The sequence below is a fragment of the Taurulus bubalis genome (assembly GCF_910589615.1).
Source record: "Taurulus bubalis genome assembly, chromosome: 1".
NCBI lineage: Eukaryota > Metazoa > Chordata > Actinopteri > Perciformes > Cottidae > Taurulus > Taurulus bubalis.
This window is the reverse complement of record NC_136589.1, coordinates 32,376,836-32,402,973: the sequence shown is the minus strand read 5'-3', so window position 1 is coordinate 32,402,973 and position 26,138 is coordinate 32,376,836. Positions and strand designations below refer to the sequence as shown.

Sequence of the window (26,138 nt, the reverse complement as noted above, 5' to 3'; positions counted from 1 at the left end):
GTACTAATTTAGTCACCAAGGGGTTATGACTAACAGTCTAGTGTATTCAATCTCACAATAGTTTAATATCTGTATTCACTTTATTTGTAGGACAAGATAGAAATGTTTTTTCAATTCCTCTGTATGTTTGGTACATGTCTTTGACTTTGATATCAATGTGAGCTTTCTATGTACATATATACTGCAGAGTATGCTCATACCTGTACTCAAACTCTCTCTCATAGCTCCGTGTCTCCCAGAGGATGTCTTAGCTGAGATACAGTGTGACAGCAACGTGATGAATGTGAGTTGGACACAGGCCCCGGGCCAAGACGAGTACACCGCCTGGGCCATCAGCACTGGTGGACATAGAGCGTCCTGTAACTCATCGTCCAACTCCTGCTCCATTCATGAGCTGCAGTGCGGCAGGGTCTACGAGGTGGCCGTCACCTCCTCCTCCATTCACTGCAAAATCATTGCTGGTTCGGACTACATGGTTCAGTCTGGTCAGTGCGTTGCTTTGATGTGCATCGCTTAAATTAACAAATCATTAATTATGTTTAACAATGTGATTTAAATGAAAATGCTCCACTTCTTTCAACCACCCCCAGCTCCTTGTAAACCTGAGAACACCACCGTTGAGCAGAACTGTAGCAGCAACGTCGTGACAGTAAAGTGGAACCAGAGCAGCACAACACAGAACTACACTGTGAAAGCCACATGTGCTTCAGGTGTTAACTCCACCTGTGACTCCCCGGAGAGCAGCTGCTCCTTCCTGGACCTGAGCTGTGGCCAGCTCTGCACTTTCACTGTGATGGGACACACTAATGTGTGCATGAGCGATAGGAGCGCTCCAATACAGAATCTCACCGGTAGTCTGATTTAGTTGACTTTGACAGATATTTCTCAAAGAAACACTGTTTCGGAAATACGCTTATTTGTTTGTCACGAAGTTACTGCACTTTGATAACGTAAAGTCACGTTTTTTATACTTCTGTCTGAACCCGAGGGTGGAGGCAACATATTGGCATCATATATCAAGTTTGAGATGATTCCAGCTGTCTGTATTACTTTGCATGGCATGGAGGGTCTTCCTCCAGCATCGAACAGACAAGCCACAGCCTTGCATGTGAAAACACGGCCTATTTTCTTGGAGGATGAATCGTGACACTGACCTCACCAGTATTTCATGGTTTTCTTTAAATTGGAACATGGAAAGGGGTCAGATTGATCATCGTGGCGTGTACATTAAATTAAATTAGTTTTACAGTTACCTGAGAAAATTTCAATTGGCACAGATGTTACCCAAATGGCCAATTTGAAGATTCTGTCATAACATACCTTTACTAAAACCTCTGCAATTTTGCTGTTTCTCTTTAGCAGCCTCAGTCAGTGCACAGTTAATGTTCAGATGTTCAGATATGGTTTAAGACAGGTTTGGGGCTGCAACTACATCATTCCAAACTATCACTCTAAATTAAAGCGTACACATTTGTTGGGCGGAAATTAAATCCTTTATTTCTGCTGTGAAACTGAAATACTGGCGCTTACAACTCTGCAGAAATCTCAGATTAGATCAAATAGACCTATTGGTAGCAGAGATGCATTGTACACATGCATGCTAGCGGTGGCTTCATATTTAGCATACAGACATAGTGGAGTCAATCTTCTCATTTAACTCTCAGTAATGCAATAGAACTAATAAACGTATTTCCCAATATGTTGAACAAATATTTTTCCAGTGTATCTTTTATTAGTGTTCTTCGTGTCCACCAATCTCTTTTTCTTAACTGTGCCTCTCTTCTTTTCTAGCCCCATGTCCTCCCACCAATGTGTCAGCTGAACTGAACTGTACTACACATACCGCTGTGGTCAGCTGGAGAAGCTCAGCTGCAGCTGCAGCCTACAGTGTCGAGGCAACCTCCATGAATGGACACAACTCCTCCTGCAGTGAGATGGGCACATCCTGTCACCTCAATAACCTGGTCTGTGGACAGGACTACTCTGTTGTTGTGGAAGCAATGCACACTGGCTGTCCTGGCCCCTCCAGTGTACCTGCCAGGCTCACTACAGGTGCATAGAACTCAAACCTCGCGGTGTTGATACTTTTTAACACAGAAGGAGTCACATTAACAAAGTGACAAGGAACATCTATCTGTGGTGAAGAAAATATATCAGTACAAAATAATAAAGAAAAGATGATGCCAGATCTTAGTCATAGTCCTCCAAAATGGATTCCATATTAATGCTTTTGTAACCATGAATTCAATCATAAATGATGAGGACCAAAATTGTCCAAACTATAGTATATATTCTTTCTTCCTCTAGAGCCCTGTGTCCCCGTGAATCTCTCTGTCCACTACAACATGAGCACTGCTCAGGTGATGTGGGGGGCAGCAAGAGGTGCCAGCTCATACTCTGTACAGGCGGTGAATGACCAGGGCTTGACCGTGCCCTGTAACACCACCAACACCAGCTGCTACCTGACTGGCCTGCAGTGCAGTCACATCTACAACGTCACTGTGATGGCACGGAACCCGGCCTGTGACAGCATGATCTCTGAGACACACCGCCTCATGACAGGTCCGTCATCTGATTGGGAAGAATGTGTCAATTATTGCACGACATGCAGGTATGGCTCTCTATGTGTCTTTTCCTAACCCTTAAATGTGTATGTTGGCTTTTCATTCAGAACCCTGCCCACCCACGAACGTTAAAGCCAGCATGGCATGTGAGCAACTAACTGCGACAGTATCCTGGCAGCAGAGCAACCTCGCTGTGGGTTATGCTGCTTACTTTGACAACCAGAATGGCCATGACACTTCCTGTGTTGGATCAGCCGCACATTCCCAATGTGTTGTCTCAGGACTGATGTGTGGCACAGTGTACAACGTTTGGGTCAAGGCGCTGGGTCTGCAGTACAACAGTTCTGACAGCACAGTTACCACTCTTACATCAGGTAAAGACGTACTCAATATATAGAATCACATCTATTACCTACGTCAATAAAGTTATAAAGAATTATTGTGAGGAGCAAGTTTCATAGCATCCCATTCAATAGTTAGATCAATATTTTACTCAAAACCACAAATGTCAATCTTATCGTCGTGCAAGAGGAAAAGTCAGGGGATCATTAAAGTGATGATGGTTCGTCCTTTAAAGAATGTCTTTACAAAATGTTATGGCAATCCATCCACTCCAATAGTCGCTCAGGTATTTAACTCTGGACTAAAGTGATGGATCGGATGACTGACAGACCAACATTGTCCCTCATGGAGCCACTGGCTAAGTGCAGCTAAGAAGAAATTTGCAGCTGTAATATGCGTTGTATGCTCTATACAGAGACTGCATCAGGCTACAGGGATAAATAATGTGTTACCAGCTAATATGAGCCTCTAAAATTATTTTAAAGGCTTATAAATCTATTACACAGCAAATTCCCAATTTACTTAGCCGGTAAAGCCATATCTAGGTGTACGTGTGGTAGATTAATTTGTGCATGGATGAAAATGTAAATTCATATTCTTCTAAATTCCACAGGACCTTGCCAGACGAGCAGCATCGAAGCCATTATGGACTGCGAGGCCCACACGGCTGTCATATCCTGGCAAACAAGCGTTGGAGCCGTGTCCTATGTTTCAGAGCTTTCATCTTCATCCGGCCGCACCACCAGCTGCACCACCAACGACACCAACTGTGAGCTGAGCTCCCTGCGGTGCGGGGAGGAATACAATGTCACTGTGAAGGCTCTGGGAGATACTTGCAACAACACCGCTCAGATGGCGGGACACCTCACTACAGGTACAGCAATCTTACCTGTGTGTGTGTGGTAGACAGCCACGATTATTGTCACGGCATTGTTCACATTAGCTGCCACTAAGTTAAACATTTCTTCCTCCAGAGCCCTGTGTCCCCGTGAATCTCTCTGTCCACTACAACATGAGCACTGCTCAGGTGATGTGGGGGGCAGCAAATGGTGCCAGTTCTTACTCTCTACAGGCGGTGAATGACCAGGGCTTGACCGTCCCCTGTAACACCACCAACACCAGCTGCTACCTGACTGGCCTGCAGTGCAGTCACATCTACAACGTCACTGTGATGGCACGGAACCCGGCCTGTGACAGCATGATCTCTGAGACACACCACCTCATGACAGGTCCGTCATCTGATTGGGAAGAATGTGTCAATTATTGCACGACTTGCAGGTATGGCTCTCTATGTGTCTTTTCCTAACCCTTAAATGTGTATGTTGGCTCTTCATTCAGAACCCTGCCCACCCACGAACGTTAAAGCCAGCATGGCATGTGAGCAACTAACTGCGACAGTATCCTGGCAGCAGAGCAACCTCGCTGTGGGTTATGTCGCCTACTTTGACAACCAGAATGGCCACGACACTTCCTGTGTTGGATCAGCCACACATACCCAATGTGTTGTCTCAGGACTGATGTGTGGCACAGTGTACAACGTTTGGGTCAAGGCGCTGGGTCTGCAGTACAACAGCTCTGACAGCACAGTTGCCACTCTTACATCAGGTAAAGACGTACTCAGTATTTATGTCATTTTCTGTCCATATTGTTTGCTTATTGTGTCCATTCATACACTTACTCATGATGTTTCCTCAGCTCCATGTCTGCCCAGAGAGGTAGAGGTAGAGGTCGACTGTAACTCTGATCGGGCTGCTGTTGTGTCCTGGAATGCTACCTATGGCGCCGCAAACTTTTCCCTGACAGCCATTGTCAGTGGAAGTCTTCAGACTCTGTGTGCGACTCAGCAGAACAGCTGTAATGTGACGAGTTTGAGTTGTGGGGAAACCTACAACCTCAGTTTCACCGCCATCAACAAGCAGTGCAACCTCACAGCACCGATGCCCACTAACCTCACCACGCGTGAGTGTTTACAGCAAATCCTCACAAGTGGCAACTATTCGTTTAGATTTGATTTGTTCAAGATTTAACACTCATCCTTCTAAACTTTCTCTTTTTAGGTCCTTGTCCTCCTCAGAGTGTGACTGTTGACCTGCAGTGTGGCTCCTGCACCGCAGTGCTGTCCTGGAAGGAGAGGTCTGATGATGAACTATACATGGCAAGCGCCATCAAGACATCAGGAGGGGAGGTGCGGACGTGTAACTCTACAGGCGCTACCTGTCAGTTTGCCAGTCTGGAGTGTGGAGAGACGTACAACTTTACTGTAAAAGCATGCAGTCAAGGCTGCTGTAGCCAGGCCAGTAGCGCCGCATTCCTCCAAACAGGTACTGCAGAAGCTTCAAAGTTGTATATGCCTCATTCACAAGCACATATCAGCACATACTGTATATCGCCAGAACTACTGAAGTCGGTTGCATGGTGAAATAAAACCTAGCTCTGTTTTAGCATCAACCATCCTTGTTCCTTCCAGGTCCCTGTGTGCCCCAGAATGTGGCTGCCACTGTGAATTGTGATATGAAAGTTGTTTCACTGAGCTGGGATGCCAGTAATGGGACAAAGATGTACATGGTGTCAGGAGAGGCGGGAAACAAAACAGTTGGGATCACCACTAATGTCACCACAGCTCACTTTTATGACTTTGAGTGCGGACAAAACTACAGCCTCACAGTAACGCCTCACAACCAGATCTGTCCTGGAAGCTCCAGCGCACCTGTTTCCATAGAGACGTGTACGTACCGGTCAGATATGAGTGAAGCTCACTTTTAAAGGCAAACAGATGAAACATTGAATAGTAAAAGTGAGCTCAAACAGGTTTGAGAATGAACTGGTATGTTATTTTTTCCCAGGGCCTTGTCCACCTGCAGGAATCTCGACCATGCAGGACTGTCTCTCTGCCATCGTCATGGTAACCTGGCAGGCCAGCAATGGGTCAGACTACTACACAGCCACCATGCAGACTGACACTGGCATCTCAGAAATGTGCATGTCTGACTCTGATGAATGCAGCGTCCCTGGCCTGACCTGTGGGCACAACTTCTCTGTGTCAGTCACGGCCTTCAACCAACAGTGTAATATCACCTCCAGACAGACCACTAGTTTGCAGTCAGGTGAGGTTTTTAAAACGACGGTGCTCTTTGTAATTAAGAGCTCGCTAGTATCATTTACTTTTCTCCTGTTATTCACTCCGACAGTATTTATAATTCAGAGGATGCAGCTGAAACCAATAACGTTTAACAGCTTTCAAGAATATCTAGCAAATAAAAATTATTCCAACCAGCTTGTGCCAAACAATTAGATTTTACTTCATTTAGGGACATGTTCTACTTTTAGGGGGTAAATCGTGTGCTTGGATGATTTTCACTTTGTTTAGATTATATAATTTCACGGAAACTTTGACAAGATAGATTTAAGAGAATAACTCTGATTCCAAAAATATATATTGCAGAATACAGCATGGAGTTATGTATTAAACTAAATAACTATACCTTTCATATGTGGTAATCCAATATATAATGTCTTGTCCTATAAATTGGTTTTGTTGAGTAAACGACGGACATTCTTCTTTTTGGGGAACTATTCCTTTTCCACTCTTGATGACGATCACACAATAAGCATCATTATTGCTGAACTTTGAATCCATTATGATGAAGCTCTTGTCTGCCCCCTACCTGCAGTGCCATGTGCTCCCACTAATGTCTCGGCGGGGATGGACTGTGCCAACAACACGGCTCGTGTGTCCTGGTCCGCCAGTCGGGGGGCTGTACAGTACTCAGTGACGGCCCACAGTAATCATAGCAACGTCAGTTGCCACACCTCTGACCACAGCTGTAGCCTCGACCACATCAAGTGTGGCAACCGCTACACCGTTCAGGTGGTGGCGATGAATGACAACTGCTCTAGTATCCCCAGCCAGGCTCTGATACTCAACTCAGGTAAGAGAGAAACACCAACAAATACACTTGTATACACGTTTGTGCTCTTTATACCAAAGTTTTCAACTTGAAATGTCTCCTCATGTCCAGCGCCCTGCCCGCCTCAGAACGTGAGTTCAGAGGTCAGCTGTTGGTCAAACGACATGACAATTTCTTGGGATGCCGTCAGAGAAGCAGAACACTTTTTGGTATCAGTCAATTCAGACAATGGAGGAACCAGCGAGTCCTGTAACACCACAAACACTGCATGTTCCATCAGCAACGTGACCTGTGGAAATACATTCAGGGTTCAAGTTGCCTCCGTCAGAGGCGCCTGCCGCAGCCAGCACAGTCAGGCCCACAGCAGCCTGTCAGGTATGAACACTTCAAAAGGCATCCATCCTTGCATAAATCCACCCATCTAGTTACTAATGTAACTGTCATGTTTACTTTCTAGCTCCCTGTCAGCCTCAGGGAATCAGAGGCAACCCCGACTGTGTGACCAATGCTGCCGGGATATCATGGGATGCTGCTCCAGGTGCGGACAGTTACACTGTGGTAGCTGTGGGTGAAGGGGACTATACTGCCAATTGCACCGCTTCCTCCAACACCACATGTGAGGTGAAAGACCTGGCATGTGGCATGCTTTATAACTTCAGTGTTACTGCGAAAAATAGCAAATGTGAGAGTCCGCCAAGTGCCACCATCAACTTGCAGACAGGTAACAGATTTCTGTTTTTTTTGTGAAATATGTCAATTTAAAATAATGCCCAAAACAGAAAGTCATGGACTGATAATGAAATATGTCTCGTCCCCCAGCCCTCTGCTCCCTCGCTGGTATCACAGCGGTTCCTCAGTGCCACAATTCCTCCATCCTCGTCCTGTGGGATCTGATGGAGGGCGGCGAGGGAAACACTGTGTACACTGCCACAGCAGAAGCCAGTGATCATACCTACCTATCCTGCAACAACACTGGCACTAGCTGTGAACTCCACGGAGCGCGATGCGACCTCCATTACACCGTCATTGTTGCTGCTTCATCAGACCAGTGCAGCAGCCTGAGAAGTCCACCCTACAGAATTAGCATGGGTATATAAATTTTTTTGTTTTTTTCTATCATGCATTGCATACTGTCTTTTTCAGTACTAACTTATATGGAGAGTATTGTTTAGATGAGGGTTTTTTTCAATCCTTTTTGGCTTTTTTGGTTTCTAGCTGAGACTTATATGAGAAGATAAATACCACATTCATATATGTCCGGTAGGCTGAGCATAAAGACTGTAGACAGAGGGAAACAGCTGGACTCAAAGATGACAAAGTCCCCCAACCAGCACCTCTCAAGCTTAAGCTAATCAACGATGTTATGGCCTTACGTATGTGACTTATTTGCCTCTGAATAAACCTCTTAACCATGTCTCCACAATATTAACTTGTCATGACTAAGTAAGCCAAAATCACAGTTAAAAATACATTTTTAGGTGTTATTCATAAAAGGTTTCACTCAAAAACTGTGCCATCAGAACTGTGCTGGAGTGATTTGACCAGATTGAATTAACAGTGACAAAAGAACCCCCCCATTGTTATCAGATTCTGATTCAAATGCTGCTAAATCCTGATCGGTACGCAGGAGTACGAGACATTACCTATTTCCATCTCTTTTACAGAGCCGTGTCCACCCAGTAACGTGGTGGTTAACGCCACCTGTGAGGACAACAGTGCACTGGTGTCCTGGAGCCCCTCTCCTGTAGCTGAGACCTATCATGTCGTTGCCACGGGTGTAGATGGACATGTTTATACTTGCAACACCACCACCTTCAGTAACTGCAGCATATCAGAGCTACGCTGTGACCAGCAGTATACAGTATGTGTGACTGCCAACCATGAGAACTGCTCCAGCAAGGCCAGTCAAAATGTCACATTCAACACAGGTATTTGTCTTTTTATTCTAAAGACATGGGGCGTACCAATGTATGTATATACGCTGACCAAACACAACTTATTTATATTAGTTTCAGCAGTTTTATCTTCTTCTTGTTTTGACCAGGTCCCTGCCAGCCTGATGGTCTCATGGTTACTTTCCACTGTAACAATCAGTCTGCTTTGCTGTCATGGACGCCCAGAGATAACGCTGTAGACTATTATGGCTGTGCCCAGGCTGGAAATGGAGACATGCTGTACTGCTCCAGCACAGATCCCACCTGCACCATCCAGGCTCTTGATTGTGGAACAGTTTACAATTTCTCTGTCCAGGCCTCAGATGGGACATGCAACAGCTCCTTCAGTAACGCAGTGCAGAGAGGAGCAGGTATAAGAGCTGCATGTAAGACTCAATAGATTAGTAATATATACACTTAAGTGGACTAATACCTCCTCTCTCTCCAGCTCCCTGTCCGCCAGATACTGTTGCGGTGCAGCTCATACCAATGCAGATGGAGATCCAAGTAATGCACTTCAACTGGACACAGAGCACCTGTAGCGACACTGAGTACAAGCTGCAGTTAACAGGAAGTCTGCTGGGAGATAGCCAGGCTCAGTTCGACCTCTCTTCCTATTGGACAAGCGTGACGTACTTTGAGATTCCTCTCCCTTGTGGTTCATCCTACTCCGCTACAGTGGAGAGCAGGAACGCTGCCGGTACCAGCGACCCATCTGTGCCTCTCAACGGAACAACAGGTGAACTACACGTAACACTTAAGCTTCTGTTCAAACATATTTCTTACATTTTGCACTTTTTACTTGATCGTGGCATATTATTTACTTTTTTATAGTAATATACAGTAGACGGTCTTATGGCTGACCTTTGCACTTGTTACCACATCAACATAATGTATTGCACCTATCCTCTTCCTGCTGTGACATTCCAAAAGTAACATAATATTGTTAATCTGATGACACAATTTATAATAGTAAATGAATTGGAAATCAAATATATATATATAAAAAAAGAGACTTTCAAGGTGTTTTTTGTCAAATAAATGTAGTAAAGTATATGTATGGAATAGCAGAAGATGGAAATACTCAAGGGAACCTCAAACATGTACTTGTATTTGAGTACTTTGTAACATTTCAGTGATGTTCAGTGCATTGTTCACTACCATGGCTTACTGGGACACTTCAATGGAACAGCAGTGTCATGAACTTTATCATTTATATCTGTCTTATTACTATTGTGACAGGCCTAAATGCTGTGACACTTGAAGAGAACCACTATTATTATTGTTATTAAGACCTACGCTTTCCAACTACGACAAGTCAAAAATGAAAAAGGACAGTTGTTTTCGCTCATTTAATCACGAATGTATATGGTTTTCGGGAAAAGCACCACATTTGAAACCAAGTTTTCAGATTTTTTTAACTCACTCCAATGTGTCTTCTCCCAGCTCCCTGTCCACCATCAGGGGCGGTGTACAGTGGGAACAGCTCCTCTGCCACAGTTGCGTGGAACGCATCTGTGTTTGCCACCACGTACACAGTGTACGACAACAGTGTGACGCCAAAAGCCCAGCTGTGCAGCACTGCAGGGCTGTCCTGTTCGCTGTCCAACATTGCCTCCTCTAACCTGGTGATCACAGCCAGCAACACAGCCGGAGAAAGTAATACGACAAGTGTAACACATGGTAGGAACTTCTGTGCGTTTGTGTAAGCATGGAGAGGATGCTGTATTTTAAAAACAAACTTAACTGATCTACGCCTTTTCTCTGTATTGGTAACAAAGGACGCAGGAGAAGAGATCTCAGAGGACAAATGCATGGTAGGTTTGTGTTTATAAAGACAGATGTGACAACAAAAAAATCTATAATATTAAACCTAACCTGAATATATTAGCATTATTGCAATATCATTATTATTCCTTATTTATTGGACAAATAAGTCTTAAGTGAAGCCAGGACCGAATTCACAACTCTGACTTGATTTCCCCCAACAGGAGGTCTCTCAGCTCCCGTGCTGAATGTCACACAAGCGATGCCAACAGTTGTTTTTATTGAGTGGTCTCTAATAGACGCTGCTTCCCATTACAGACTGGTTATCAGGGAGCAAAGCAGCACCAGTGAGCCTCAGAAGATAACGGTGCAAGGCGAGAGCATCATCCTGACTGATCTGAGTCCGCACTCCGCTTACTGTTTCTCTGTGTCGGCCAAGGACTCGGCCACTAGCGGCCCAGAGTCAGAGCCTGTGTGTGTGCAAACAGGACAGGGGCTTCCGCAGCAGGAAAACACAGCTTGAGGTCTGCACTTATTATCCCGATTAAAATGTGATGGTCAAATCCTTTGGTACAACAACTTTAGGACTGGTGCAACATGGGAATTAATTAGCATGCTTTGACATTTACATTTATGCTGCCAACCATTAACTGCACAATTTGTTTGTGGTGTTACACAAGGGAAGAGGTCTTCCAAATAAGAGCCCACATCCAAATTCTTTTTCAGTTCTTATTTTCTTGTGTTAAAAGTGTATTTTTTGGTTGAGGTTGTGTGTGTATATATATATTTAATGTTTGTTTTATCTTGGCCCTTGTACCTCTTGCATTTTTTAAAATTGTAATCACATTTATGCCTTAATCAGTGAACGTAAAGTTATTACATCAGAAATAGTTGAACATGTCCAGGGTATTTGTTTTTTGTTACCATTTCTAAATGTATATTTAATATGGAAATTATTTTCAAACTGTTATAAAAAAACTATTTGCATTCAGCGTTGGTCTCAAGTCAGTGATTATTATATCCTTATATTTCAAGACAAGAACAATGTGTTGTTTGTAAAAGTGTTTTATTAGAAAACAAAATGCAACAGAGAAATTACCCAAACACAGCACAGGCAGGGCTCAGTGTGTGTTGTAAAAAAATTACCCTTTGCAGACTGCTCTTTCGAGGATTAAAACATTCTCGTGCTGTCTACACACCACCACGGACAGAATTGCTTTGTGCTGAGCCATCGTTCCACGTTGCTGCTACGCTCAAATTTGTACTTCAATCGTTCACTCTTCAAAGCATGTTCAATCAGAATACAACTGAACAAGACGCTTAAATATGAAGCAATTCAAAATATATCCACTGTAATAAGTCCAATTAAAAAAAATGTGTTTCGGCATTTGTACCACCTGAAACTATTTCTTTATACATTACATAAATTTATGACAGTGTTGAGCTGAGCTTTCAGCACCGACTACACTCGACCCAGCAAGAAAGGCAACTCTGACCTTTTATTGTGTGTAGACAGCCTCCAAAACAGTATGTACAAACCCACATCTTCAGGGGGCAAACTAGCGCACAATAGAAAATTAAAATGCCATTTTTGCCACTTTTCAAATTGTGAAGACTATCTGGTCTAATGGTGAGTGAAAAAGGCAGAACAACATAAAAGTAAAGCAACATCACATTGGCCAAAGACGACAACTGCAGTCCAATGTGCTGACATTCCTTCTCTTTAGCACAATTTACCAACAACTGGGTAGCAAAAAGGAAGAAAAACAGAGGAGTAGGAGAAGTAATATTGCTGGGAGGTGACAATTACTCAGTGCTCTGACTCCTATGTTTACTATGGTCATTACTGGACTCTCGCTGATGATGGCTCTTCTCTTTGCTACGACTACGTTTGTGAGAACGCTGTTCTCCGTCTCTCTCCTTGTCTTTATCTCTGCTATGGCTGAGCTCTCCTTTCCTGCTCTTCTCTTCTCCCCCAGTTTTGTGCTTCCTCTCCTTGCTTTGACTCCGACTCAACTTTTTGGCCTTCCTCTCTTCTCTGTGCCTCTCCCTGTCGTCTTTATGCTTCCTGTCATCGGGCTCTCCCCTGCTCTTTTTGTCCTTGGACCTGTCTTTCTCAGAGCCTTTATCTTTGTGGTGTTCCCGGTCCTTCTTCCTGCTCTTGTCATCCCCGGCGTCTCTTTCTTTGTCTCTACGTTCGTTTCTTCGGTCCCGGCTGCCACTGCGACTTTTTCTACGCTCTCTGCGGTCTTGGTTCCTGTCTGCACTGCGGGACCGTCGTCTCTCCCTGTCCCCTCGCTCCCCTCTGTCCCTATCCTTGCCGTCCTTATCCTTCTCCTTCTTCTGGCGGTCACGCTCCCGCTCCAGCTCTCGGTCAAAGCTGGGGCCGTGGCGCTCTTTCTCACGCTGGTGGCTCCTGCTCCTTGACCGTTTGGGTGACTTCCGGGGGCTCGGTGTCCGCCTGGGTGTCCTGGCAAGAAAGGTAACATTAGCTTCAAGCAATTCAACTTTCTGTTCTAACAAACTATAGACTGGCGACATAAATCAAAAATAATTAAAGAGTCCAGTAAGTCATGTCAAGAGCCGGCAACAGAAGTTTTACAATCATTAGTATAGTTTGCACTGTTACATTACTTAGAGTAAAAGTTGGGATAAAATTGAAAAGATAACTGAACTTTTGTTCAAATGATGGCACCAGATAAGATTTGAGAAAATATAGCTAAAAAGCGTGAATCATTTACTGCGTTACCTGGAGCGGCGTCGTTCCCCTTGCCCCGCTGCCTCGGTCTCTGCAACTTCCTCCTCCTGCGGCTCCTTCTGAACAACCTTCCGAGGCCGAGCCTTCATCTGCTGGTCAATAAGCTTCTGCACAGGCACTGGGATACGGGGGAACAGAGTTGAGAACCACTCCAGTTTGGTCAAGAAGGAGCGCAACATCTCTCCAACGGTCATGACACAGCCACCTCCTGCCTTAACATCAAGCTCCTAGAATCAAATGGTGGGAAAGAACCATAGGAAAAAACTCAATTAGCACACACAGGCAGGACACCGGTATATCTGAACGCTTTCTCAATCTTGCCTCAAATCAAAAAGCAATTTGTGATGATCAAGTACTGAACCTTCACCTCTGTTCATGTAGCTTAATCTCGCATATCAATCAAATTTGCCTGACTTTACTTTGATAATTATAAAGAGGAAACACAACTATACATATATAAAAAGCTTGCCTCATCTAACCTGTCTGGCAGTTTCTGGAGTCTGTATGTATAATGTGAGCTTTGGTAAACAAGCCAATATTATTACATTCATAAGATCCGCCCTCCTTTCCTTCACATCATGCATTTAAAGTGGCATGTTCCAAAAGTGACTTGCATCTACTGTTTACAGACCAGAAATGAAGGAAACAGAGAGCAGCATCTAAAAACATTGTGACACATTGTCATTGAGCCGAAAGGACACAGAGAGAAACCGTGGCTTCCTTCACTCTCCCAAAAGCACAATGGACTCTGTGCTCTGTGCCCACATTATAAGCACAGAATGGAGCAGGTAGGCAAAATGCACACTTGTTGAAAAGTTATCGACTTTATATGGTAGAGAACAGCCGCTTTGCACTCACACACGCAACCCAACAGTGCTGAGATACAATATCCAAATCACCTGCTGCACAATGGGCATCTAAAGAAAAAAACAGGGGAATTAACCAGTTGGGTAGGATTTCATATGATCAATTGAAATATAATGCAACAGAACATCAAAGGAGGCCTGGCTGCACAGCCTGGTTTCAAATTGTATACTAATCAAATATGGTGACAACAGATTAATGCAAGAGTTGACATGTGTTATATGGTTTGTGTTTATTCGTCTCTGTAAATACATATGACTGCGCCAATTGCTTTTAATCCCAAATTTAGTTTTGTGCAACAAGTCCTGATAAAAGCTTGCCAAAAACAAAAGGGCATGCCTTAATATTACATTGACTAAAATGTCTAGTCATTGTTATATATGGTACTTACCATGATCAAATTCATCAGCAGAGAAGTAAACAAGTAACCTAGCTACTTTGGTTTAAAGGATAAAAATCGGGGACAATTAAGCCAAATGAAGGCAAAGGTGAAAAATCAGCTATGAGCATCACAAGGGAGGGAAACTATTTTTTTTTTTTACTTGTCATGTAACTGTGTATTTAATGCAGAGAAAGAAACATCAAATTATTACCCGAGGTGACATACCTCCTCATCATCCAGGAAACCGTCGTACCATTCTACCAAATCTGCTGGGGGCTGAGTGTATCTGGGGCAGAACAAAACAGAGAGCACAATATGAGCAATTGCATCAGAAAACAATGTTGCAAAGTTTAATGTCAATTGTTTTTATGGACCCTTTCCAATAATACCTCATAAACTGATTTTCAGACAGGAGAGGTGCTTTAAATAAAACGGTTTATCAGAGCTGCAACTAAATAATAATTGCATTTAATTTTCCCAGATGCATATTAGATTAATTTTAGAACCAAATTGCTAATTACAATATTTATTATTTTCTATTAACTCACTTAACTGATGAGGTCTTACCTTAACATTATACTTTCAATACAAAATAAATAACACATACATACTCTCTGAAAGTCAAAATAATAATAAAGATTACAGCTTTATGGCAGAAATGTATTAACCATACCTTATGTACATGAATCCAAGTGCTCTGATGTATGGAGAGTCTGTATGAGTGATCAGACCCATCAACTGTTTGCGAGTCAACTTGAGAGTAAACAGTTTGTATAGAAGACAGAAAGCAGTTGACACAATACCGCCCGTCCCAACTCCACGCACCTAACAAAGATGAAGACATATTTGTAAAGCATATCGGTGTACATTATTCACAGCAAACCTATTCACGACTGACCTTTAGACTACATCACTCAAGTTGTAAGTACACTAATTCACGTACTAATACATTACGAAATGACTCATATTTGTAAACCATCATCATCCTCTAGACTTGTCAGGGTAGAGGGGGGTGGGGAATATAAAAGGCACGTACTTCTCACTTACCCCTCCGCACATTCCAGTCTGACCCGCGGTCTTTCGGCTGCCTTTTTCCCAAGGTTCAGCATGGGTCACCTGTAGGAACACAGGACGATATTACACTAGTTTACACACACACGTCTGGGGCCGTATTTAAACCGCAATTATGACAGCCACAGCACAGACGTCCATCGCACAAACGACTCGTTCCTCTTCCAGGTAACGCAGCTCAACCCTGACACACAACGATGTTCAACTGCCCCAAATGTTGACCCACCTTTAGCCTTTACACTACCAAAGGGACGGTGACGATACTCCAACTTATTTTGAGTACACCAGAAGTAACGTTAAACTATTCTGGGTTCATAACGGCACCCTGTTTGATTTAGCGTTAGCTTAGTCGCTAAAGTTAGGTAGTACGAGTTCCCTAATAAGATCACTAACGTTTTATATTAGTGCACACTTATGTGAATTAAGCGGACATATCTCCGTGCCCTAAAGTTAAGTTAGCTAATGTGAACACTGTCTGGTCTCAGGTTGTTATGTGACGCTTGCAGTGTGGCGCTAGCTTGACTAGGCAGCGCTCTTCTAGCTAGCATGCGGTTTAGCATTAGCTGACGTTTACGTTACCTTGAAGTAGATTTCGTCCACAACTTCATGGTACGTCTTAAGTTCATAAAGCTGAACTTTGAAATACGGCGACGAAAGTACATTTGTAAGAATCATTGGGTTGAGGTTCATGGTCTTCTCGTTGCCCCACAGGGGCAATACATTGCCATGTTTCCCTGGTGCAGGCTTGCTCACGGCCTGTGTTGGTAGCTGGTTCCCGACGTTAGCCATAATAGCTGAATCCCACGCCGCTAAACTCACTGTACAGTTAGCGTATTTCCGATTACAGACCCATCAATATTATATCGTGGAATGTCGATCGTTCACAATTTCGTCCGTTTAATCGCCGCTGATTTGTGGTTAAATAGACGATAACTACTTCCCGCCGTCGTTGTCGCTAGGTGCTGTTGCGAGGAGGAACAGGACCGTTGGTGGTGCAGTGTGAGCGGAACCGATCGCTAACCGGCGTCGATACGTCAACAAGGTGAACGTTTTGAAAATAAAAGCATGTATTTATACACCACATTGTTTACATTATTAAAGTAAACAATTGTGTAACACACATATATCTAAAGCTTCTGTAAATATGGAGTGTTTTAATTATTATTTCATGGTGTATTTAAAACGATTTTGCTTTTCATATCAATGTACTTAGTACACGTTTACTTTGAAATCCGTTTGTTTGGCCTCAACAGGAAATGGTAAGTTTTACTTTCTGATTTAAATTTGCCACTTGATAATTTCAGCAACCAATTTCCTATTTCAGCTTCCATTGTCTTTTTAACATTTGATTCTGATATATGTAGTTAAATAAAATGTAACCATGAATTAGCAAATGTACTTTCCCTTCCATTATAATTCTGGGTCACATTTTCCTCCACGCCTCTTCTGCATAAAGACCATGACATGAAACACAAAAATTAATTTTGGAGTTATCCAGAATGCATTTTTAAATTGTATTTTTATTTAGCCTTAAATACAACATAAACATTCTAACATCTTAGAAACATCATGGGCACATGACTTTCAATACATACATGTATTACAAACATCTGTGGTAAAATGAAATTCCATCCATCAATTATGAATTTACAGACAACAGACATATGCACATGCACACCGAAAATATACATCATACTGAAGGTACAAAACATGAAAACTTCATGGCATTTTAAATGCAGTCATCCTCCCTCACAACCAGGTGAGGAACCAGGTGACGCACAATGGTGCTGTAACCACCGTCAATTTCACAATGTCAGTTTTCTATTAATGGAACTTCAAGGAACGGACACAGTCCTTTCCAGCCACTTAAGGTAAAAGTAAAATGGGGAAACAAAATCAACCATAGACAAATAAAAGCATGTTGGGTCAACATATGTAGACTTACAGTACTAATCCACAATCATAGTTTTCATAGAAGACCAACAGAAATGTCAGTACACCAGTAATCTCAGTCACCAAAATGTTCCAATTTTGGCACTTCTTAAACACTAGGGGTCTCTCCTAGTCAACAGACCATGTAGGTCAGGCGCAGAGAGATTGCATAAAATAAGTGCAATCTCATGGAGTGAGGCGGGAGCAAGTTCTGATGGCACTTTCGCATCTCAGTCTTGTATACCCCGCATCAGTGTAATACGGCACCCTTATGGCAGGCACATGCTCCCCAAAGCCTAGCGCTTGAACACCACCTGCTCAAAGGCTCCAGCTGCGACCCTAAAAGAGAGAGAAGGCCACAATGTGTTATATGACAAGACATGAGGGTGGTCATCTGATCTGGCTGCTGCTGTGGTGCCTTTTGGAATTGAAAGTACCTTGACATCTATGTTATAGATACCTTAATAGAAACATTTTAATTTAGCCATTTAGCATATTGCCAATGAATTTAGATTTGTAATAAATGCCTGCTGCGTGGCACCCACAATCCACACCCACCTCATATTCTGGCTTCCTAAAGCAGTACTCCCACCAGGACCAACAAACAAGCTGAGCCCCTCCTCTGCAACACACACACACACACACACACACACACACACACACACACACACACACACACACACACACACACACACACACACACACACACACACACACACACACACACTAGAAATAAGGATACTGTCAATCAGTCATGGTTTGAGAAAATGTCTTACACTTGCGTTTCTAGAAATTATAATAGTAAATGACAATAGACGAATAGAGAGGAGAAACGATGTTGCAAAGCTGATGAGATCTTTTGAAGAACATCAAGAGAAGTAGTTAATAGTTGAGAAGCACCATCAAAATATGCACATTTACGCAAAACATGTATTCAACATCATTCTCTGAGTAGAGCGTCACCATTTTTTAACACAATAAATGACTCCCCTCTGCATTAAGTTACTTAAGAACAGGGCTTTGTAACATGGCAGCCACTATGTGTGCTCAGCTATCAGTGAGGTGAAACTACCCTTGAGATATTCATGTCAATGACATGCAATCTAACCTCTGTAATCCTTCATCAAATACATTTTAATATTTAGGCTGGTAAATATGCAAGTATCATTCAAATTGACTTCCAATTTATGATTTGCCTTCATAAACATCAAACTGTCATTCAGTGTTTGGAAGAAGTACTTAAAGACGTTGCATTGCAACACCTCAAAGTAATTTGATCCAATCACCAGGATTGTAGGCAACTTTCCAAGTCAGCCTGCAGTTCACTAAGTCATGGATTAGATGTACACACCCTCTGTACTGGAGTCCAAGACGCCATGGCTGAAGTCCTGGCTCTGCAGGATTTTCTCTATTATGTCATCAGCATCCACCCTGGTGGCATCAACTCTTTTGAGCTGATTCTCCACTGAGTTCTGCTTTACCAGATGTCTAATGGAGAAACAGAAACAGGGTGAAAAATTAGACAAGTGGGCTTTATATGGGAAAGAAAGGACAGAAGCCCATATATTTAATGGAAAATAGAAACAGTCTGATCCCGAGATTTGTTTATATAACAGGGTCATTACACACGAAGGTCGAAACCAGCATAGAAAATATGTTAAAAGTAAAAGGTGAGAATAAAGGAAGACAATAAAAACGTTACCGTGGAACTTTAGCAGGCGTAGAGGGGTGTTCGGGTGCATGGTGACAGGTTGCAGAGGTCCTGATCTCCCCCTGCTGATCACTGGTTTCCAGGATGCTGCCGATGCCTGTGGAGGCAGAACCTCCTGACGCGCTCCTCCGATGGCTTAGATCTGTTAAACTGGAGTGATTCGAGCTGTAACCTACAGACCAGGAGAGGGGAAAAACATGAATGTTATGTTTATGATTTCTGCAGCTGGTGTAGTAGTAATGTTGCTTGTTCAAAGGGAATAAATATGTGTCTGTGTTCGGTACCTGAGATTTTTGAGTGTTCACTGGCATAGCTGGGTGTTCTAGAGTGACCATACGCTACCAGCTCCTCTGGGATTGATACTGACTTTACTCGAGTCTCTAAATGAAAAAAATCACAAGTTTTTTTATGAACATTTTGTATAATTATGTAAACACAGCTAAAGTGTCTATTCTTTACGTTAAAGTGAAGGATTCAATTTGTTTTAGTTTCTTTCTGATGCTATTCATGAGGCTTTCAAAATGAAAACACTGATGATGATTTTGAATATGTTGCTGTTGACTCCTGAATAATCATGGCACTTGAACGAAAAATGCTGCTGCTTTTTGGCAAGAACTGAAAAACTTAAAATATAATTGTAAGGAACAGCAATCTCTTTTAAGCCTCAGAGTCTGTCTGTACGTACCAGTGAGTGAATGGGGTATGTGCATGACCCCTCCCTTTCTGTCCTCAAGGAGACACTCTGCTTCAACCGGTGGGATCCCCAGAGTCATCGCTGTAGATGGGGGACTAAAGGGAACACAGAAAAAAAAGTGATGTTACCGAGGAGCAGGTGGTTTCTTCAGTATCAGTGTTGTTCGAAAAGAGCTCCTTCAACTTTCCTGCTCTTATCAAAGACACTATAAATTGGAGTCTAACCTGACATACTTATCTTGACTATGAAAACTGTTATGTGAATGTCCATGTCCAACATAAATACTTGGATTTAATGGTTTATGTAAAAACCTTATTAAGATATGTTTACGCTTGCCATTATCCAGGAATATGATGTGTGTGGTTTGTTTATCAGTGCTCATACATTTCCACTCGATGCAGCCTCAGTTTTCTTGGGACATACTGTACCTCTACTGGTGAATAGATGGCACAAAATGTAGCAAAATATAAAAATCTGTATTTTGTTCTGATCTACTGTCAAAAAGGGAATGAGCCTATAACGGCAGTAACACTGTTTTTTGTTTTTGTTTGCTGTCATCAATCATACCTTTTTAAATGTAGAAATACTGTGTCATAGCTAATCAGCGAGCAAACGTCAAAGCCAACATTGACCAAGTCAATACATTAGTTAAAAATGGATAAGTAATAAGTCTATTAAAATAGAATGGCGATCACTTTTAGCTCCTGGATGTTAACACAGGAAACATTACTTCTCTGCTGCTGTGATGCTATGTTAAACAAAGGAATGAGGGCGGAGAGGCAGACAAATAGTGACATGCATAGAGTTTAGAAAAACAAGAAGGAAAAAACAAACGTCATCTTAATTGTTTCTTCACACAAAAAATGAGTAATACTCTGTGGGATGAATGACTAAGCTATCTATGAGTGTACACGTTAGACATCTCCTAGGCAGCAGCGTGTGTATTATTACACTCTAAGGCGTTGGAACATGCCAGTGTACCGAGCAAGTCTCATGTTCACCGGACAAGACTCAAGTTCACTTTTTGCAAATGGTGCAGGATTTGGCACGAGCGTGTTGTTTCATCACATCCTCAGTGACAAACTGCTCGACATAAAGCTCTTGACAAAAGAGAAAACACAACCTCTGTCTGAGTTGATCACACTGCAGTTGTTGCTCGAGGTTGGGCAGATTAATGTCTGGGTGAGGTGTTATTTGCTTTCAGATAAGACTCTGACACAACCTCAGCAACCATACAATAACTTCAAACTCTATGAGTACTCTGTAACATCAGATGAGAAAGTGTGTCTTCAGTTGTGTGACAGACAGGGTGTGATGAGAACACTTTCCCCTGTGGTTAGATGCAGATGTTTGTAAGTTGGGGGACATACTTCCCTTGCAGCCACAACTGTAGCATTTTGTAGTTGACTAAACTTTAACATACCAGACAAGGCGATACTTCCTGAGTAACAAGTTAAAAATGTAATTGATATTCAGACTTGCAGACTGTGTTTTTAAACTGAACAGATGAATAAGGTAAGAGTGAGCTCTTACGTTTTAAAACAGGGGTCTCCAGACATAAGTTGTGTGGTGATGACAACCTGGAACAGAAAGAAAAAAAAGGTATAGAAATTTAGGTTTTAGGCTGACAATCAACTGTATTTGTGTGGCAGAATAAAGCTTAAGTGTAATGGGGTTGCTATCAACTAAGGTTTGAAATAACATGTTGGGCAATGTAAGCCCATTGTAGATCTGTGCCCCAGGAAGAAAAAGACATATTTCAAATATATTTCCATAGCCCAGGTAGTTTATAGATCACAGGCTCAGACATGTGTGCCAGCATTCAACATAAAGCCAACATTTGCAGGAGTATCTTTCTGCTGAAGAACTCAAGAACTGGCTCCATGCTTTAGAGCAGCACAGCTTTGCAACAAAAGGTCCTCGGCTTGTCTTTGCTTTGCTGAAATGCATATTACTTGTACAGATGTGTAAGAATACATTATTGGACAGTACCAACCCATTGTCAGTGTGGTAGAGACTCCTTGTGGCATTTCCAACTTAAAGGATTCAGATTGTGGCGCTATGCGTTAAAACACTACCACACCTTGAGAATTGAGTTGTCCTGCCTGGTGTTTTTGGTGTCGTATCCCTCCAGGAGACACCGTCGTGTAATGCTACCAGACCCAGCAAACTCAGACAAGTTCAAGTCAGCAAAGCCCAGCTGCATAGGGATATGAGAGATCAACCAGTTAGAATCATCTGACAGTTGGTTTATCTCTGTCATATTTTTATACATGAAGCATCATCCTATAATAATGTGGCGTCACAAAACTATTTGAAGAAATCCAGCACATCTAAGATTTTTGGAAACACACTACATGTGTCTGAGAGGGGATATTCAATACTTGAGAAATCAGAGAACCTAATATGTTAACTCATTGTTAAAGTTCATGGTTAACAAGGTAGGTTGTGATTTACAGAATTTTCAATCAGTAACCAATGCCGGAAACTAGAAATAAGAACATTCTTGGTAAACACAGTCACTGTACTGAAAAGTTATCTAAGGACACTCGGAGGCCGACTGTTATCACATATAATGTGAGATAAGACCGTTCTAATGGATATCTGGCACTTAAGTTGCTATGTTTACAACACATGCCAGTCTACAGACTTGACAACAGAAGTATTACCTTTGCAAAGGTTTTTCCTCCCTTCAATTCCTTAAATGACAAAAACACAAAAATCGGTGAGGTTACAATTACCCGCTTCATTAATATCTCACATACCACTTTAATTAAAACTTGACTTCTCACTGCACAAAGCATCTGTGATATGATTACAAATGAACAGTGCTCTGACATTAACTACATACACATTTTGAGTTTATTCAGTTAACTATCTGGACCTTGCTATGGAACATTTTTGTAGTGTCAACAAAAAGCAAAAACAAAACGTCCTCCTGTACCTTGCGCACAGACACCCGGCAAAAACAGGGCCCGAGTACACCTGTCCCAGCATTGGCACTCATCTTAATCATGAAAGAGAATCTCTTCCTCCAGTGGACACAGTTGGCTTGGACTGGATTCCTGTGAGAGAAGCACAATTAGAAACACTTCTACAGAAACAAAAACTTGAAGGTATACTGAATACTGAAAGAGCCGATATTAATACCAAGTTTGCCAGATCTATGCATGGCTTACCCACAGAGTGTGTGAGGCAGATACACTTTAATGCAGCACTCACTGTACTTAACATGTGAATCTTTTGGAAGAAGACAGCCTTTTGAGGCAAATTGATTTTGGCCTATATTAGCAAATTAGACTTCACAAGATACTGTTGAGCAGCAGTAAGAGATGTAGATTTAGTGGTAGAAATAGAACCACATAAATGATACACAAGGTTGTCAAATGAATCGTATTTGAAAAAGAGAATAACGTTGAGGTTGGAGCAGGATACGACTAAGAACACAGTGTTTGTACACAGACAGTTACCATGGAAAAGTAATGAGGGCTCTCTTGTGGTGTGACTCATGCGAACATACACACGCATATAACAGGCCCCTGTGTGTGTGTGTGTGTGTGTGTGTGTGTGTGTGTGTGTGTGTGTGTGTGTGTGTGTGTGTGTGTGGTTCTTTGCAAAGGAAGAAAAGTGTATTCTGGTCTTTAATACAATAAATAGACAAATGAACGAGTGAGAATATTAGACTGATATAAATTCGGCATCGTGGAGTCTTGTTCTATTAAACAATTTTTAAATATGATGATGATGATAAGAAGAAGAAGTTAACTTGAGTCGTTGCTTAGCAACTGATTAGCTCAACTGTTTTATGTTACATAGGTTAATGCAATAAATAGTATGTCCCTCTATTAAAGAAATACGTTAAAGCCATATTTTATTGGACTAATAATTAAAGTTGCGTTTAACCCCAGCCTCCTGGTTTGTAAGGTTTCTCCTGACACAAAGTCTTCAACTATCTGCTGTGTATTAGCTAGGTTAACTCAATACTACAGTATTAACTTAAAAATATTAAGTAACTTATATACACAGTATTAAGTTAACTTAATTTAAGTATTAAGTTAATACACAGTGTTAAGATATTACAGAGTATTACGTTAACAGACCGGCAGTTTCCTGCTCCGTTTGAGCCGGTAACTGTTAACTTAACGTAACTTGTAGTATAACCGTTGTTACCTAACAGCTAGCTGAGGTTTATGTGATGCAGCTAAATAATAATGCTACACATAACGATACACGTTCAAACCCACGGAGGGTCGGAGCCAACAGAGAAGCAAACCGAGACTACAAATAATTAACATGTTTCCAACGAAAACTCAACAGGGACTTGAAATGCTCCAAAACAAGTTTTCCTTAAATTCAACTTCAGCTCGCTCCAACAGCCAGTGAGCTGCTGCTATAAATAGCAAAAAGAAAGACTCTTACCGAGGCGACTCTTCAGCAAAGCCTCCATCGAGTAGTCTGATTTTACAGAATAAAACCCCGTTTACGAAGGGAACCGAGGACAACTCCTCCAAATCGAAGTCCACTTTAAATTTGAATCTCTTTTTCTTTATAAGCATGAACGACATGGTCTCCTGAAGGAGGCGCGACACTTTGGCTCAGCTGTTGCTGCTGCTGGTCGCTACAGTGTCACTGCTGGTCGTGCTCGTGCAGATAGGATCCGAAGTTCAAATCTCCTCCTTCCCACCCACCGAAACATATTATTCGTGACGTGGCGGACATTCCACCGTTTGATTGGACGCAGCTGCGGCTGCACGAAAAAAAAAAGAGAGAAATCCACACAGAGGTCACGGCATTCAGAGTGGATGCTCTGAAGTGACATCACTGCACGGCACGGTGCAAAGGAGAAGTGGGGAAACAGAAAGACAATATGTTTCATTCAGCAGGCACGTCACAGCGAAACAAAATGCTAAATAAGCACATGACAGCTCTCATCATATGGCTCAAAGTTAAATCAAAAGTGTCATAGGTGGACGGGATTTCCACAGCCGAAATTAATAGGCCTTAAATGTACTAATAGTTGGTATACAGCTCAGGTTATTGATTATTGATTATGTGTACATGTTTTGGTTGAAGAAGTATGAAGTGGTTGAAGAAGTATGAAGATCATTGATTAGTGACAGTAGCAAAACTACAATTGTCTTCAATTGTTTTTTTAGAAGTAGAAAAGTATCACCAGTATAATGAGTATTATAGGACTGTTATATACACATACTATTGGGTTGCTGACTAACATATTAGCAACATGTTAATGGTGTTGCTGGTCGAAGTGGGCTTGGTTCTCAAATGAGGGTATGTGTCGTGTACCCCTGGTGGTACATGAGATAAAAAAATATATATATTTAAAATTAGCATCCATTCACACAAACATTCTTTAAAAATAGTTACTTAATAAATATTCAATAAAATATAAGTGTAAGTTCATACAGAGTTGTATATATTCTATATTAAATCAGACATGGCACAACACTGTGTATTACATATTTTTGGTTATGGGTTACTTGGTTGTAAAAATATTTCACAGGGGGTGTATCACTGAAAAAAGGTTGAGAACCACAATACTATAGGTAGTTTAATTCATAACAATGCATAGAGGTGGAATGTCACTACATTTACTCAAGTATACATCTGAGGCACTTCACTTGAGTATTTTCTTTTCATGTCACTTTATACTGCTACTTCAATACATTTAGAGGAAATATTGTTTTTATTTCACTGCATTTAATATAGCAAATTCATATATTTTCATACAAACACATATGAGCTTGTAAAATACGATGTTTTGTTCTAAATCTAAATGCAAGTAGATCTTAAACAATTAGTCAATTAATCAATTAGTCGATTGACAGAAAAATGGGTCATGCAGTTACATTTTATGATTCCAGCTTCTTAAATTTGCTGCTTTGTCTTTAAATTATTTTTACTTACTTCAATTTATTTGGAATCATTTTGAGGATTGGACTATTGGTTGGACAAAACAAGCATTGCAAAAATGTCACTTGGGCTCTGAGTAATTGGTACAGGGTTATTTTTTTTTTTTACAATACACTAAAGCGATCAATTATTCAAGAAAATAATCAGCAGATTAATCTGTAATCAAAGAAATTATAATTAATTGCAGTCCTAAACCAAATAGTTCAAATTAGCTCGACCACAATCAACTACAACAGTAAAATAATTTTGTTAAATTAATGCATGAGTAATAATAACGTTT

The 26,138-nt window shown here is 41.7% G+C and overlaps 2 protein-coding genes across 2 annotated transcripts; both read right to left on the bottom strand.

Annotated features, from left to right (window-relative positions):
* Positions 1 to 11,570: 11,570 nt before the first annotated feature.
* prpf38b (pre-mRNA processing factor 38B) lies at positions 11,571 to 16,299 on the bottom strand. Its single transcript, XM_079221553.1, has 6 exons — positions 16,170 to 16,299; positions 15,567 to 15,635; positions 15,193 to 15,344; positions 14,745 to 14,805; positions 13,265 to 13,500; positions 11,571 to 12,985 (listed from the first exon to the last, which is right to left on the bottom strand). Exons 1-6 carry the CDS (start codon positions 16,278 to 16,280, stop codon positions 12,322 to 12,324), a joined length of 1,293 nt encoding a protein of 430 aa, XP_079077679.1. The 5' UTR covers positions 16,281 to 16,299; the 3' UTR covers positions 11,571 to 12,321.
* Positions 16,300 to 17,112: 813 nt separating this feature from the next.
* On the bottom strand, positions 17,113 to 24,492 carry LOC306736790 (EEIG family member 2-like; the record flags this gene model as incomplete). The annotated part of the gene is made up of 11 exons (XM_079218464.1): positions 17,113 to 17,861; positions 18,081 to 18,144; positions 18,874 to 19,010; positions 19,225 to 19,405; positions 19,518 to 19,613; positions 19,919 to 20,022; positions 21,461 to 21,507; positions 22,011 to 22,127; positions 22,597 to 22,626; positions 22,872 to 22,992; positions 24,347 to 24,492. The coding sequence occupies 11 exons, from the start codon at positions 24,490 to 24,492 to the stop codon at positions 17,819 to 17,821; spliced, it is 1,086 nt and encodes a 361-aa protein (XP_079074590.1). The 3' UTR covers positions 17,113 to 17,818.
* Positions 24,493 to 26,138: the final 1,646 nt, after the last annotated feature.